At 36.5% G+C, this 16,418-nt stretch overlaps 1 protein-coding gene across 5 annotated transcripts in view; it reads right to left on the bottom strand.

Annotated features, from left to right (window-relative positions):
- The window catches only part of LDAH (lipid droplet associated hydrolase), a 100,370-nt gene that overhangs the window by 63,838 nt on the left and 20,114 nt on the right, over nt 1-16,418 (bottom strand). For all 5 annotated transcript variants that reach the window (XR_014235279.1, XR_014235280.1, XM_082358447.1 and 2 more), the window contains exons 3-4: nt 13,653-13,796; nt 1,696-1,865 (exon numbers count right to left, since the gene is read on the bottom strand). Coding sequence is in view for 3 of the 5 variants with exons in the window: in XM_082358447.1 (XP_082214573.1) it covers nt 1,696-1,865; nt 13,653-13,796 (314 nt within the window). In the remaining 2 variants the exon portion in view is untranslated. The remainder of the gene's footprint in view (nt 1-1,695; nt 1,866-13,652; nt 13,797-16,418) is intronic.

Raw genomic sequence — 16,418 nt, 5'->3', positions numbered from 1 at the left:
TGGAAACAGTAACCTCATAACATGGTACCAGAGGAGCTTTAGAGGCACAACAGAGATTAGAAGCCATGCAAAATGCTAAAAACAAAAGGAAAGCCCGTTTTCTGATTAAGATGCCTTAACTAGGGGGAAAAAAACCAGGGTAGAAGCAATAATATAGTGAATGGAATGCAATCTAGAACTTATTGAATTCACACTTAGAAATGAAAAATATACTTTCTGATACCCAGTGTAAGAAATTAACAGCCTCCATTTGGTATTAAAAACCACACCCAAGGAGGCTATAGTTGTACTTTTCCCAAAGACAATTAATTATAAGTAAGAAGTAAGTGTGTCAAGCTGGTGGGAAAAGAAGCAAACTCCTAGTGAGCTCCAAGACTCCACTGAAGATATTTTACCACATGGAGTGAGAAAAGTCAATATCCTAGGATAGGGAGATTCCAGGAAGGAATCACTTCCTATCTTGTATTCAGATTACCAGGTTAAATAGCACTCCTTCATGATCTCACACACCCTCTATTTACATAAGAAGTAGGTATCACACCTATGGGTTAGTCTGTGTCCTCACTTAGACTTCAGGTTCTCTTACCTCAAAGACTATTTTATTCACTGGGATGTCTTCAAAACACAGCACATGATACATGGCAAGTGCTTAATATAAGTTTGTTGAATGAAGAAATAATTTATGTTGTGAATCACATTCATTTAATGGGTCATTTCAATGGTATATGTCAGTGAAAGTATGAGGTTTGGTTTTGTTTTGAAGTGTTGTATAGTTCACTAGCTTTCCTGGCACTTTAAATAGGTCTTTATATCTCCAGTGTCTCACTTAATATCTGGCACATAGTGGCACCCAGTAAGTATTTGTGAATGAATGAATGAATGAATAAATGAGTGTCTCAAAAAGGCTGCCAAGCTATAGAACAGATAAGGATTCAGACTTATGACTAAATAAAGATTTAATGTTCCTTAAGAATAACTGTTTGCCTATCAACAATGGTGATAATAATAATTTTTCTTCCTTTTGAGAGGAGGCATGAATATTTGCATAATACTCTCCCTAGACAAGATTATTGCCTCAGCCCTAGTTGGTGACTGCTTTTAAATATTCCTTTACAGGGACTTCCCTGCTGGCCCAGTGGTTGAGAATCCATCTTGCAATGCAGGGGACACTGGTTTGATCCCTAATCAGGGAGCTAAGAGCCCACATGCTGCGGAGCAACTAAGCCCACGTGCCACAACTAGAGAGAAGCCCACACACTGCAACGAAGAGCCTGCATGCTGCAACTAAGACCCAATACAGCCAAAAAATAAATAAATATTTAAAAAGACATATTCCTTTACCAAAGACAGCAAGTTGTATGTAACTTAAGAACTCCAGATAACCCTAGATTAAAAAGCATTTGTTCAAATAAAATACTGTAAATTAACTATACTTCAATTTAAAAAGAAGAGGCATTTATTCAGAAAATTCCTACCTCCTTCAGCGTTATTTTTTGAAATATTATGGGAAATGTATGAACATACACTCACACAGGCCCACAGTAATACAGAGATAAGGATAAAGGCAGCTGCCAAGTAACCCTCTCTGTGTTTTATTTATCAATTCAGTACGAGACAAAAAAGCAAAGGAAATCTGAGAGGATTTGTGCGAGTGCACAATCAAGCACCGACAGTCACCTCCTGAGGCGTACTTACCGGGAGCTCAGGGGCACGCTTCAGAACCTGAAGGGAGAAATAGCAGCCTATGGAATGGCCAATGACCACAAGTTTCATTTCCTTTGGCACATGAGTTCTCAGGAAAGCTAGTTTGTGTTCTACTTGACCACGGAGTCCATAGATGTCCTTAATTTCTTGAGCATTTGGATCTAAAAGAAAAAATATAAGTTATGTTTTCATTCAGTAAGTGAAAGCAATCACTTCACTGGGGAAAATATCTAAAAAAAAAAAACCAATAACAATAGCAGTAGTTATCATTTATTGAAAGCCTACCATGTGCAAGCCACAGTGTTGGCACTTTATTTAAAGTATATCTACCAATCTTCACAACAACCCTGGAAGGGAAGTATTCCTATCTTCATTTTATAGATGAAAATCCCAAAGCTCACTGACGTTAGGTGATAGATTGGCAGTTACATACCTGTTAAGTGGGACGGGTGAGATTCAAACCCAGGTGTCTGTCCTCAAAGCCCATGAACTCTCAACTACTCCATGAACTACTACAGTTTAGGCTACTGGTTCTCAAACTTGAGTATGCATCAGAATTCTCTGTAAGGCTTGTTAAAACACTCATTGCTAGGCCTCACCATCAGAGTCTCTGATCCAGTGGGTCTGGGCTGGAGCCCAAAAATTTGCATTTCTAAGTTTCCAGAAGATGCTGATATTGCTGGTCCCAGGACCACACATTGTCAACCACTGGTTAGGCTAAGTTACATGATTAATATATAACCAAGAAAATCCATGACACTGCTTCATTATTTTAGATAATCTTTGTTTAAAGAAGTCAAGACTAAAAGGCATAAGTAGGAATGTTTTAAACTGTTCCTTTTAACCAGCACAGTCCTGACCTGAAATATCCTTTCTTCCTTTCACAAATGAACGTCTTTAAGATTCTTCAAGATCTACTCAAAACTTTATCTAGCTAATCTTCAAGAAAAATAAATGAGCCTTCCTTTGTGTTTAACTGGTATTCACTTCTTATTATAGCATTTTATCATACTTGTATAACTGGCTGTTTCCTCCCTTCGACTGCGAGCTCCTTGAAGGCAAGGTCCATCTTTCATTTCTGTGTCCTCTGTGACTAGCACCCAGTAAATATTATTGTTGATTGAAAATATGAAATGACTAGACAATCTGAGGATGCTGCCAGCTCTAATATTCTATGAGCAGAGAAAACTTCAGTAGGCTTTCCCTATGAACATATATACAACCCCAATGACAGGGTGTAATATTTCAAGATATCACAAGGTAGTCAATTGCCTTCTGAAATTGGAATCATTGGAACACTAAATTTCTTACCTTCATGACTCCTGCAAGGTACTGATGCAAACTATAATAAAGGTACCCAAAACTCATTACGAAGAACTGCTCTTCAGTTTTATCTGTACATGCTGGTTTTCTTCCTTCAGTGCTCAGCTCCCCCTTGTTAATCTGGCTAACTCCTCTTTATCCTTCAAACTCTCAACAAGTGTTACCTCCTCTGAGAAGTCTTTTTATGATTCAGTAGATGAGGAGTAAAGTAGCCTTCCTTTCAGTTTCCACCACATCCCATGTTTGTCTCACCACACTACTCCTAATTTACTTCTGTACTTCCTGTCTTGCTTATCTCTTTCTCCAATGCCTGGCATACAGTTATTGAAGCGCTTTTTATTGAATTAATGAGGCTTAGTTCCCCATTTCAGTGGTACTACTGAAACAGGAGATTTCCCAGATGACACATGTTCTGCTTTAACCCTTCTTTCCAGGTGAGCCTAGAATTCATTCTCTATTTAACAAGGAAGTTCCCCATAAAACAGAATTGGGAAGAGACAGAATCTGGAAATTTGATTTTCGTAGGGCCTCTGATGGCTCCAAATCCAAGTTTTTATTTATTTAATATTCTATTTAAGTTTGAGTTGTTTATACTCCACTTCTCTCATATACCTTCTCTGATCACTCCACCCAGGAGTCATCATATTGTTCTGATACCCCAAAACAAATACCTATAATATTTGCAACCCAAGTTCTTTATTTTTCAAAATATACAGCTTTTGAAAATGTTGAAGTCTTCCTTTCATTGGGACAGTATGGTGTATTACAAAGATCAAGGGCGTTGGAGACAAGATAAATCTGGTTCTGACTCCCAGCTAAGCACCTTACTATGTGACTCCGTGCAAATACTTTGACCTCTGGCTTCAGTCTCCTCATATATAAAACAGAGATAGTAATTCTAGCCTCCGAGGAATGTTGCTTGCATAACACTTTAAAGCACATAGGAAGTGTCTGGCATAAACTATTTGAGAAATGAAACTTATGATTGCTATCATTTCAATTCCTGTCATTTAAGGCCTCCCTCAAATACACATTTATATGGTTAGAGCAAAGACAAAGAAAATGAGCTAAATATAATAAACATTTAAAAACTTCATTGATTCTAGAAATAAGGTCCTAAAACATATTTCAGATGAACTTTAATGACCATTATCATTCAAATCATTACCGAAGTGAATATTTCAGAGGTAAGTCTGGCTTTACCTCTGGGAATTGCTCAGTAGATTTCCAAGATAAACACACTACTTAGTGTTTTCTGAAGTAATGAGATTAATGGGGAAAGTACTTTCTATAAATAAATAATCAATGATAGAAAATTTCAATGTGCTCTCTGGATATTATTTTACTAGCAAAAACTAAAAGCTAAAAGAATATCTATATACTGGACTGTATACTCTATACTTTCTCTCCTGTTATGATTTTAATATACTCTGAAAAAATTCTAGGAATCATTTACTTACTCTCCATAAAAATATTGTAAAAAATCACATTCAATTGTATTACAATCAGAATGATAATATGGAAATGATTTATACCGTTCTTTTTATAGGGAAAATGTACTCCAAGTTACGATCAACTAAGTATATTTGGAAAGTAAACTGTTTCTAAACTGAAAACTGCCTGAATTGATAGATGGCAATCCAATTCATCAGTTCTTTATCAATATATGGTCCTGAATACAGTACTGACAATTGCCTTTTAGAACCCAAGCCTGTTTCTTAGACCCATCTCAATGGAGTTCACTTCATAGATCATTTACTGATTCTGGAGTTTATTTCAAAAGGTATGTATAATCTGTTCCTAAGTAGTTCTTTGGGGAATTAAGTAATATCAGTACTTCACATTTACTTTTCATCTAGTTGTTCAAACTGATTGATCCAGTTATTAAAATTCTGTCAATTCTGGATCAAAATATCATGCATCCCTTATAGCTTCAGGACACAGGTAAATCTGATAACTATTATCTTCTTCCATTTCTCATGAACTAAACTGACTGCTCTGACAGAAAACAGTGACTAATTGGCCCATGATAATATTGAAAACACAGATATAAATACAATATACTCCCTTGCCTTCAAGGAGCTCACAGTCTAATAAGAGGAAACAGAAGTAGATAAAAACATTATTACAAAACACTGAAGTAAGTATAGCTCAAGCATTTCCTTGAGAAATTAAGAGGGTTTTATTGGATCAAAATAGAAAGGTAATGCCCCTTTGAATTCATAAAAAGTACTATGCCTTTCTCCAAATAAACCAAGAGAGAGACCTGGAAAATACTATTTACTACATGCACATTACTATAACTGTGTAATTTTAACTACACATTTGAATACTGTCACAATGGTCTAAATTTAACAACACATATTTTAACAACGCACCCACATATATGTTTATCTAGATACACATTGAATATGAATGCATAAGTTTTACTATACATTGTCACACAAACAGTATTTACAAGTCGCCAATGACCACAGAGCCAACAAGACCAAAGATTAGTGCCACATGAGCCTTCTGCTAGGACTGAGTCTGCAGACAGAAACTCTCTAAATCTTACACCAGAATTTTCTCAACTAGTGAAGTCTTCCATCCTGCTCCCATCATTACTCCAAAGCTATACCTTAATAATAACTTTAATTATACAACTTACACGTGGAGATTAAAAGGCTAAAAATAGCACTTCCTATTTTAAAGAATGCTTTGAGCAAGACGAATATACAGTTTACTCTTTAGGTCAAGCTTTAAAAAACACACAAAACAATATCATGTATTGTTTAGCATTACATATACATAACTAAAAAAGAGAAATGAAATTTACTCTAAATTCATGATACTAGAACATAAAGGCATACAAGTGTGAGGTGTAATTTTGGACCCTGCGATGAGTACTGTGCCTGTTTGTGGTTATGAGAGAGATGGAACAAATAAGGTTAGAAAGGAAGGTTGAGACTAGATCAAGTAGGACCCTGAACATCACTAAGGAGTTCTGGACTCCACTGTGTGAGCAGTGAGAAGATGCCCAAGGATCTCAAAGGGAGGGACAACGATCCGGTCTGTGTTACAGGACATCAGCTATAATGCTTTTCTCCCTCCTCTTGTCTGCTTCTTACTTCTGTCTTCCCTGAGAATCTAACAGTTTGCTCGATTCTTAACTCTTCTTCTTGCTCTACCCTTTGGTTTTCTGCTTCTTCCCACCTACTGAGACACTTACTTGTTTATTTCTAGTGACTGAGAGCCCTGAGACTTGACTAACCGTCCCTGCCTCGGGAGAATCTAGTCATTCCCTGTAGCCGCCATGTTCTTCTGCCAATCAGAGTCCTGGCAAGAGAAAGCCCTACTGGTTTTTCTCTTTCTTTCAGTTTTGGGTACTAGAGTGGGAGCGGTTTAATGATTCTCAGGATAAACATGACGCAAATTCATCATTAGTTGAAAGACTATGTAACTTTTTTAGGTAATGTTTTACCAGTTGAAACTAAACCGCTATGATTTCCAGCTTTTCTGTTACACGTTTGGAACAAATGACAAAATAGTTGATAATGAATCTGCCATCAAGTAAGCTGACTCCATAGTAAATCAAAGCCAGAGAGAGTTTATACTTCTAATTCCTCAAATTTTCTTTTCACACTTTTTTTTTCCTGAGTCACCTCCTTCTGACACTGGTGAACATCTGTTCTCCCAATTATACCCAATTTATGATTGTGATAATGTGGTGCAACTAGAATATTATTTCCAACTGTTCATAATTTTAACATGTGCTAATATGAAGCAAAACGTACTTTCAACATTTGATGTGTGGTTATAGCTTATGTCTTTTCTCTCAATGATTACATATTTTTCACACCAGATTTTGCATGTCAGAAAACCTGTACTTTAGAACAATAATCTTGGATGATGAATAATATATCTGTCCTGCCTATCCATTTCAGTCTACTGTAGCATGCATTTATAAACATAACCTCCAATTTGTAAAACAGATGAAGGCAGAACTGTTCTGGTTGAATAGGGGGGACTAGTGAAGCTCAGAGCCCCATGTGCCCTTTATAGAACTTTTGGGCTACTCACAACACAGATGGAAAGTCACTAAAAGGCAGCATTTTCATTTCTTTGTATACCTCTGTAGCACCACACATAATAATCTAGTAGGTTGTCGATAAATCCTTGATGATGGATGAGTTGCCCTTTCACCCCCCTCTAGAAACCACAGCTTCCTTTGGCCCTGTGGTGGCCCTTTGGGCTAATGCCTCTAGATGGCACTGTTCTCATTAGTAGCAAAGGACCCAGGCTCTAATTACTAAGTCATTAACTCAACAGCACACAAGCAGCCTAAGCAATAAGCATACTCGAAATAAAGTTATAAATAATATGTCAATTTAAAACAAGAATTAAAGACATTTCTCAGAAATTCAGACACAATAGATACTTTCCGCTGGTTTTCCCCACCAGTGTTTACTGGTGAAGATCTACAGCAGGGCTTCTGAAAATGTGGTACCAGGACCAGCAGCATCAATATTACTTAGGAACTTGTTAGAAATGCAAATTCTCAGGTCCTACCCCACTTGTAGTGAATCAACAACTCAGGAGGTAGCATCCAGTAATTTGTGTTTCAATAAATCCTCCAGGTGATTCTGATGCCAGCCAAAGTTTGAGAACCCCTGATGTAGGGTTACTCTTTTGAGTCTATTTTCAACTTTCAAAGTTGCTACTCATGTTCTGCTCAACGTTTGTTTTGTCTTCAAGTATGACTTAAGGGCTTACTGTGATAACTGAGGTGGATGTTGCTTTCATTAGGTAATTCAATATATAGCTTCTATTATGATGACCGTTCTCACTGAGGTAAGAATATAGGAATAAGACATGTTCGCTAATCATCACTAAGTTTGAGCACCATGAAAGAAGAGGTATTATCCTTCATGAGTGCTATGAGGTATTTCCACTACTTCCTAGCTCCTCCTGTCCTTGGTTATCTCTTCTCTTGCCAGAGTTAAGATAATAGGCCAGCAAAACTGGTAGCTTTTCGAGATTTAGCATGTTAAACAAGCCTGTTTTCTAAGAATTCTTTTAACACCTCTGTTTTCCAATACCACGTAAGATAGCCAAAGCACATTCTAAGCAGACGTACAAATTTCCTGACAGAGGAAAAACTGTGGTATTAAAACCCCCAAATTTCTTTGGGTATATATGAAGAAATAACTCAATAAATATGTATCTTTTAAACTATTTCAAGGTAAAGCAAGTATATACTATACATTTGATTCACATTCAGCCACATTTCTGTGATAGCTGTTGAAATAGATGTTTTTAATCAAGGCAATAAAATCTGTATATTCGGTTTCACTTCACAAAATCTCTCACTGCTAGGTAATCAATAGTTGCTTGCCTTTCAAAGCATACCCTAGGCTTTAAGAGAAGTGTAAAAGGCTCGAAAGTAAATTGCATTCACAGAGGAACACACACACACATACACGTAAACAGATAGAAAAAGACACTATGAAAAGAGGCACTTTGAGGTATTTAGGCAAGCATTTGCCATGAGTTGCATAGTTTCATCTACACCCCACTTATCCTGTCCCCCTTACAAGACATGGCAGGAAAAGGGTGACAGACCAGGGTACAATCTGTGACCGTGGAAGGGCTAATCACTAGCACTTTGCACCAGCCACCTGAGATGACCTACCACAGGACTAGAGCACTGACCTCAGGGTCAGAAGTGTTGGCTTCCTGTCTGCGTTCTACCACTCACCAGCACAAGGTCATTTAGCCCTGTTGGACCTTACTTTCCTTCCTTGAAAAATAAGGGTTCAAGATGGAATTTAATGTAAATACGTTTTTTTTTAGGTTGATTGTTTTAATTAAAATATAGTTGATTTACAAAATTATATTAGTTTCAGGTGTACAACACAGTGATTCAACATTTATATAATAGATTATACTCCATTTAAAAGTATTATAAAATATTGGCTACATTCCTCGTGCTGTACAGTATATTCCTGTATCTTATTTATTTTATATACGGTGGTTTGTACCTCTTAACCCCCTGCCTCTGTGTTGCCCCTCCCCCATTCCTCTTCCCACTGGTAAGCACTAGTTTGTTCTCTATATCTATGAGTCTGTTTCTGTTTTGTTATATTCATTCATTTTACTTTCTGGATTCCACATATAAGTGATAACATACAGTACTTGTCTTTCTCTGTTTTGTTATATTCATTCATTTTACTTTCTGGATTCCACATATAAGTGATAACATACAGTACTTGTCTTTCTCTGTCTGACTTATTTCACTAAGCATAATACACTCCAGGTCCATTCATGTTGCTGCAAATGGCAATATTTCATTCTTTTTATGGGCGAGTAAAACACAGTGTGTGTGTGTATACACACACACATCACATCATCTTTATCCATTCATCTGCTGAAGGACACTTAGGTTGCTTCCATTACCTTGGCTATTGTAAATAGTGCTGCTATGAACATTGGGATGCATATCTCTTTTCTAATTAGTGTTTTCACTTTCTTTGGTTATATACCCAGGAGTGTAATTGCTGGATCATATGGTAGATACTTTTAGCTCTAAGATCCTATAATCCTTTTCCTTTCTTTAAAACCTTTTTTTAAAAGTGGAAATTTTGAAACATACACAAAAGTCCAGAGAATAATATAATAGACCCCCATGTACCCATGGTCCAGCTTCAAAAATTATTTTCCTTTTTCTTTCCAGCTTTACTAAAGTATGACTGCCAAATAAAATCTGTATATATTTAGGTTGTACAACATGCTTGTTTTTAAAGGTGTACAAGGTGATGACTTAATATACATATACACTGTGAAATGACTACCACAGTCAGGTTGAGTAACACATCCATCACCTCATGTACTGAGTGTAAGTGCCTGACGTTAAGCTTTTGAGTGATGAGACATCCACTTTGAATAAACATATTGCCAGCTGTAATGACCCAGCTACTAGCAAAACAACCAGATAAGGAACTAGGCCACCCCCACCCATGAAGGCTTTCCCTTTCAGAAAGCTTTGGGTAACCTAGATAACTGCTCAAGTGACCTTTTCTCCAAGACTTGTTAACTTCTGTCTTTTTGAGAATAGCCATCCTAACAGGTGTGAGGTGATAATATCATCGTGGTCTTGATTTGCATTTCCTTGATGACTGATGATGTTGAGCATTTTTCATATACCAGTTGGCTATTTGTATGTCTTCTCTGGAAAAATCTGCCCATTTTAAAAATCAGGCTATTAAGTGTTTTTGCTACTGAGTTGTATTAGTTCCTTATATATTTTGGAAATTCTCCTTATCAGATATATGGTTTGCAAATATTTTCTCCCATTTTATAGGCTGCCTTTTCATTTGGTTGCCTGTTTCCTTTGCTGTACAGACGCTTTTTAGTTTGATAAAGTCCCAACTGTTTATTTTTGCCTTTGTTACTTGTGCTTTTGGTGTCAAATCCAAAAAAATCATTGCCAAGACCAATGTCAAGGAGTTTTTCTCCTACATTTTCTTCTAGGAGTTTAATGGTTTCAGGTCCTAAATTTAAGTATTTAATCCATTTTGAGTTAATTTTTGTGTATGGTTTAAGTTAAGGGTTCAATTTCATTCTTTTGCATGTGGATATCCAGTTTTCCCAATACCATTTATTGAAGATACTATCCTTTCCCCATTGTGTATTCTTGGTGCCCTTGTCAAAGATTAGCTGACCCTATATTTGTGGGTTTATTTCTGGGCTCTCTATTCTGATCCACTGGTCTGTTTTTATGCCACTACCATACAGTTTTGATTACTAGCTTTGTAATATAGTTTGAAATCAGGAATTGTAATAACTTCACCTTTGAACCTTAACTTCAATCTTCTTCCTCAAGATTATTTCGGCTATTTGATATCTTTTGTGGCTTCATACAAATTTTAGGATTTTTTTTCTATTTCTGTGAAAAAATGCAGCTGTAATTTTTGTAGGAATTTATATAGGGATTGCACTTAATCTGTAAATTTATAATTCTAAATAGAAGATAATTAGGGAAATAAAAAAGATAAAGTAGGTGAAAGTGGTAGTAGAAGAAATCTGAGCAACTAAAGAGCTGAAACAAAGTCTGGATGATCCTGCTTATCAAGGGCCTGATCACTGAGAGTGGAAACTGTTTTAACAGAGAGGAGGAGATTAGCCAAGATAAATGTAATCTTACATGTGATGCCTTAAAAAGAAAGACACAGGAAGTCTGGGTGGTGAGATAACCTAATAATAAACAATGTAAGTGCAACAGATTTGCTTTAAGCACAGAGGTATTTTTCCATAAGTGCTAGCAAAGAGGCAGGTTCACAGCAGGTACTCAAAAAAGATTAAATTGAGTAAATGGAATTAGGAAAAAAGAAAGCTTAAATTCCATTCTCAAGAGTTGGCATCTGATGTTAAAGTCAATCTAAAATTAACACAGGATTCTGGAACCAGAACTAAAATTTCAGGAAGCTGATCTATACCACGATATGTAAGAATTAAGAGAAGAGATCAAGAGCCAGGGAGTTGTGATGTTCACAGTGAGATGACACATGAATAGTTTGAGCTATGGCTTCAGGAGGGAAAAGAAAAGAGAACCAAATCCCATGCTAACTACAGAACCAAAGAGTATCTATCTACTCTGTATGCACAGGGTGATTTCATTTCTTAAATTCTGCAATAACTACATTGTGTCTTGACCATATGTATCAGTTAACAGCCAAAAATAGGACATGGATAAAAATAGGAATCACCTCTTAATTGTCACCCACTTCTTCAAATAAAAAAATTATTACAATTTAGCTTGCCTGCAGATGTTCATGACTGTGGAAAGAGCTGCCACTTAGATCAGAAACTTTTCCTTTGCTACGCAACAGGATCGAGGCTTCAAAGGGCCTGCTTCTAACAACTGTAAGGTAATACTTCTGAGGATGGACCAAAGGGAAGCTAATAAAACTTGAACAAATATCTAGCAAAAAAAAAATATTTAGCAAAAAAAAAAGAGATAATTTGTATGTTCTACTATTGCTCAGGTACAATGTCATATGTATATGCTGACCTATGCCTGTGATCAGATTTAAAATGTTAATACATAACATTCCCATTCATGATTATATGGACTGAATATTTGTGTCCCCTAAAATTCTTACGTTGAACAACCCCCCTGCCCCCACTGTGATGGTATTTGGAGATGGGGACTTTGGGAGGTAATTAGGGTTAGAGGAGGTCATGAGGGTGGGGCCCTCATGAAGGGATTAGTGCCCTTATAAGAAGAGACACCAGAGAGCTTGCTGGCTTGCACTCCTTCTTGCTCTATCGTGCTCCCTCCCTCTCCCTCTCTCTCTCCCTCTCTCTCTCTGTCATGTGAGGACAAAAAGAGAAGGCAGCCACCTGAAAGCCAGGGAGAGGGCTCTCATCAGAACACAATTATGCTGAAACTCTAATCTTGGACTTATAGTCTGCAGACTATGAGAAAATAAATTCCTACTATTTAAGTTACCTAGTTTATGGGTTTTGTTATGGGAGTCTGAACTAATACAATGATAAAAAGTATAATGTAAATATTAAAATTATTAAAAACCTCCAGTATTTGTTTTTTTATTAACAGATTTTATTTTTTAGAATGGTTTTAGAGTTGCAGAAAATTTGAACAGATTAGTCCAGAAAGTTCCCATATCACCCACCTCTTTCTCCCTCCCTACCCACACATGGTTTTCCCTATCATTAGATGCTCAATAAGTACAAGAAGATGCTCATACCATAGGAGAGGCATACCAGAACCAGGGGCAAACTAGGCAATGAAGCCATAGCCACCTCTCTCCCACTTCAGATTAACAAAGCGGAACCCTTAGGGAATGCCCACACAGAAATTATGTTTTTCTTTTTTCCTCTCATCTCACTTTTTTTTTTAGAAAAGTGAACACGCTAGAATACTCATGAATCAGAAGCAGGTAATTTGCAACTCTGTGGTACTACTTCCTCCATTTAAAGCCTTCCAGAAATTTACCATGTAAAGTCCTAGTTCTCCCTTCAGCTTTCAAGGTTCCTCCCAATCTGGCCCTGCCTAGCACTCAAGTACCTACTGAATCTCTCTTCCTGCTATGTTAATCCTTCTGCCTATTATACAGAAGGCACCCACCTCCACCCCTCAATTCCAAATTCTACTCAACTGTTAAAACTCTTTTACTCTCTCCTTTGTTTACTCCTTAAGTATCCACATGATCAGCAGGCCAGAGTTTATCACTTAATCACTCTCTAAACATGAGAATGAGAGCTTCTTTAGAGTAGGAACCATGGCTAAGGACCACATCGTCTTATACTACTTCACTGTTCCTCTTAATACAACCCTGGAACTATAGTACATGATCGATAAACATATAGTTGGTTACTAGTTGGTAAATACAGATGGCAAGTCCTAGACAAACTGTTTGATCTGCCCAAACTTTTAAAGAAAATTACCTGCAGAATGATTAAAATGACCCCTCAAATCCTAAAATTACCAGAATGTGGCATCATGGGCCCAATGCCACAAGTGGAGGTTTCCACTGGTATAACTCTTAACCTTAGCAGGCTTTCTAGAAATATGAACACCCATTCACTGTAAAGGAAAGCAGATGTTAACAAACACATACCATCTGAGGTTGTAAGAATCTTCTTGTCTTTGGGGGCCAAGGCATGCCCAGCATGACTGATAACCCAAACTGGAAAGCGTCTTTTTGTTGAAGAATACAAAGCCTTTGCAAATGGCACATAAAAGGCAGAAAAACCTGGGTTACCTAAGAAAAGAAACAGACTTTTAGATTAACCAAAGCAATAAACTCACATAAGACAATGTGCTGACTGAAAAAGAAAGATCTATTTCTCCTTATACTTCCCTAAATGTTACTATACAAATGTAGTAACATTTACCCATACAACTCAATTTTAATATCTTTTATACCTTAAGTCTGGGAATTATCATTTAGAAAATTTCTGCTCCTGCTTTGTTCTCCAACTGCTTCAAATAAATTCTTCCTCCATGTTCCTCATCTTAATAAGTGGAAGCACCAATCATAAATCAAATACTCAAGTCCTAACAGCAGGAGTCATTCTTGGTTCCTTCCTGTTCTTCACATCCAATTCATCAATAAGTCCTGTCAACTCTGCTTCCAAAATACATCTCAACTTTGTCCAATTCTCTCCATTAGTGTTATCACTTCCCACTGGGTTTCCCACAACAGCCTCCTAACAGGTCTTCTATCTACTCTTGTCCCCTGGGAATCCATTCTTCAGGGTACCCAGAGAGATATCTCCAAACCTCAAATTGAATCACAGCAGTACCCTACTTAAACACCTTCCAGTGGTTTCGCATTGTCTAAAATCATTAATACTGCCTGTCAGCCCCTTCAAGGTTTGACTATGATCAGTTACCAAGCTGCATAAAAACCAATCAGTGTCAGAATCATTCACAAAGAAAACTTTAAGGAGTCTACTAATTGTTTTCTGGTCATTTATCACAAGTACTTATATTGTAGAGATGTATAGTTTGATCTTTGGGGGAAAAGACCACCAACTAATACATGTAGATTTTTCTTGTGTATGTACAGAAGGTATTTTTGAGATGGGTTTGCTATAAAGAGACAGAATGAATAAATGATCTTTTTTAAAAATAGTCAATCTGATACATCTTTGGGGGAAAAGAGTGAAATGGTGTTTTCATCTTACAATCATCATCTGTATAACACCTTCATAAATACTAGTCCATTTCCACCAATATCTATTTCTCCAATCAATTTATCTATTTCTTCATGCTGCTAGGTTTTCTCCTCTTTGCAATTACATGACAGGGTTTTGCTGTACTGATGTAACCTCTGCCATCCTTGTCAAATTTTACTGATTTCTTCTTCATTGTCTATATCTTTTAGTTTCCTAGATAAGCAATGTAGCAAAGTGGTTAAGGGCATAGACTCTGGAGCCAGACTGCCTGGGATGGTTTTCTTACTTTGCCACTTACCAACTGTGTGACCTTTGGCAAGTTATTTAACCTCTCAGGCCTTGGCTTCCTTGTCCATAAAATGAGGATAATAATCATACTACCTCATGTGAGAACTAAGTGAACTAATATATGTAAAATACTTAAACACTGCTCAATACACTGCTTGCTGTATAAATGTTAGCTATTCAAACTTGTCATCAGTGTCTAGCCATGATGGTAATATATGAAGGCCTTATCACCCCTATTGTTACTTTGCTTCTGTTGCATTCTGACCTAGTGACTCAAGTTCCAAATTCCTTTTTGTGATGGTGCTAGTGTCATCTTTGTTAAATAGGTGAAGACTTCCTCAAATAAAGTAATGTGTTCTTTGGTCACCTGATTAATTGTCTGCTGTGCAGCTAGAGAAAGAAGGGAAACAGGGTGTGTATCAGCACAGAGTTACTGTAACATCAATGGTGGATGTGATGGCACTGTTTCATGTTTTATATTTAAATCTTCAGTATGGTTAGAATATTCTTGAGTGTAAAGTACAAAGCAGTAATCCAGCTTCTTTTCAAGTGAATAGCCAAGTGTCCCAAGAGCATTTATTATATTACCCATTCTTTCTGCATGGATTTGAAATGTCTTCTGATCCAATACTGAATTCTTACATTTGTTTGCTACTTCTGATTCCAAATAATTCCACTTATTTTTTCCTTTTCTTCTCTGCCAGCACCATACTGTCTTGATTACTACATTGTGTTTTTTTGTTTGTTTGTTTGTTTGTTTTTTAATGTTTCAGTAACTGGTAGGCCCTTAGAATTATTTTCAACAGTTTCAACTTTTAAAAATTTCTTTGGAATTCTGATTGAAATTTTATCTCATTTATACATAAGTTTAGAAATATTTGATATTTTCCACATTACTGAGTATAACCTTCTAGGAATGTGTCATGTCTCATATTCAAATATTTTATGTCTCTCCGTAAAGTTTTATAGTTTTCTTCATAGGACTAGAAAATAATAACACTTTTAAGTGCTATAACCTATTACATGCCAGGCAGTATTTAAGTGTTTTATATATATTAACTCATTTAGTCCTCACATGAGGTAGTACTATTATTATTTCCATTTTATGGGTGAGGAAACTAAGGTAGAGAGGTTAAATAACTTGCCAAAGGTGTTACCAGTGTTATCATACAAATGATAAGTGCTCAATAAATATCTGAAGACTGAAAGAACATAAAAAGTAAATAATACTGAATTTTAAAAAGAACATAAAATTACCTAGTCTAGGATCTTCTGCATACCTTGTTTTAGTTAATCTTACAACAGCGCTATAAAGTAGCTGACATTATCACCAAGGATAATGAGTGGACAGCCATTATTATTATTACTATTATTACTACTATCATTGCTATTATGACTACAATTATTATTACATT

The sequence above is a fragment of the Balaenoptera borealis genome (genome assembly GCF_965194805.1).
Source record: "Balaenoptera borealis genome assembly, chromosome: 15".
In the NCBI taxonomy this organism is placed as follows: Eukaryota; Metazoa; Chordata; class Mammalia; order Artiodactyla; family Balaenopteridae; genus Balaenoptera; species Balaenoptera borealis.
The sequence above is the reverse complement of the archived record's forward strand: the minus strand, read 5'-3'. Positions and strand labels throughout refer to the sequence as shown.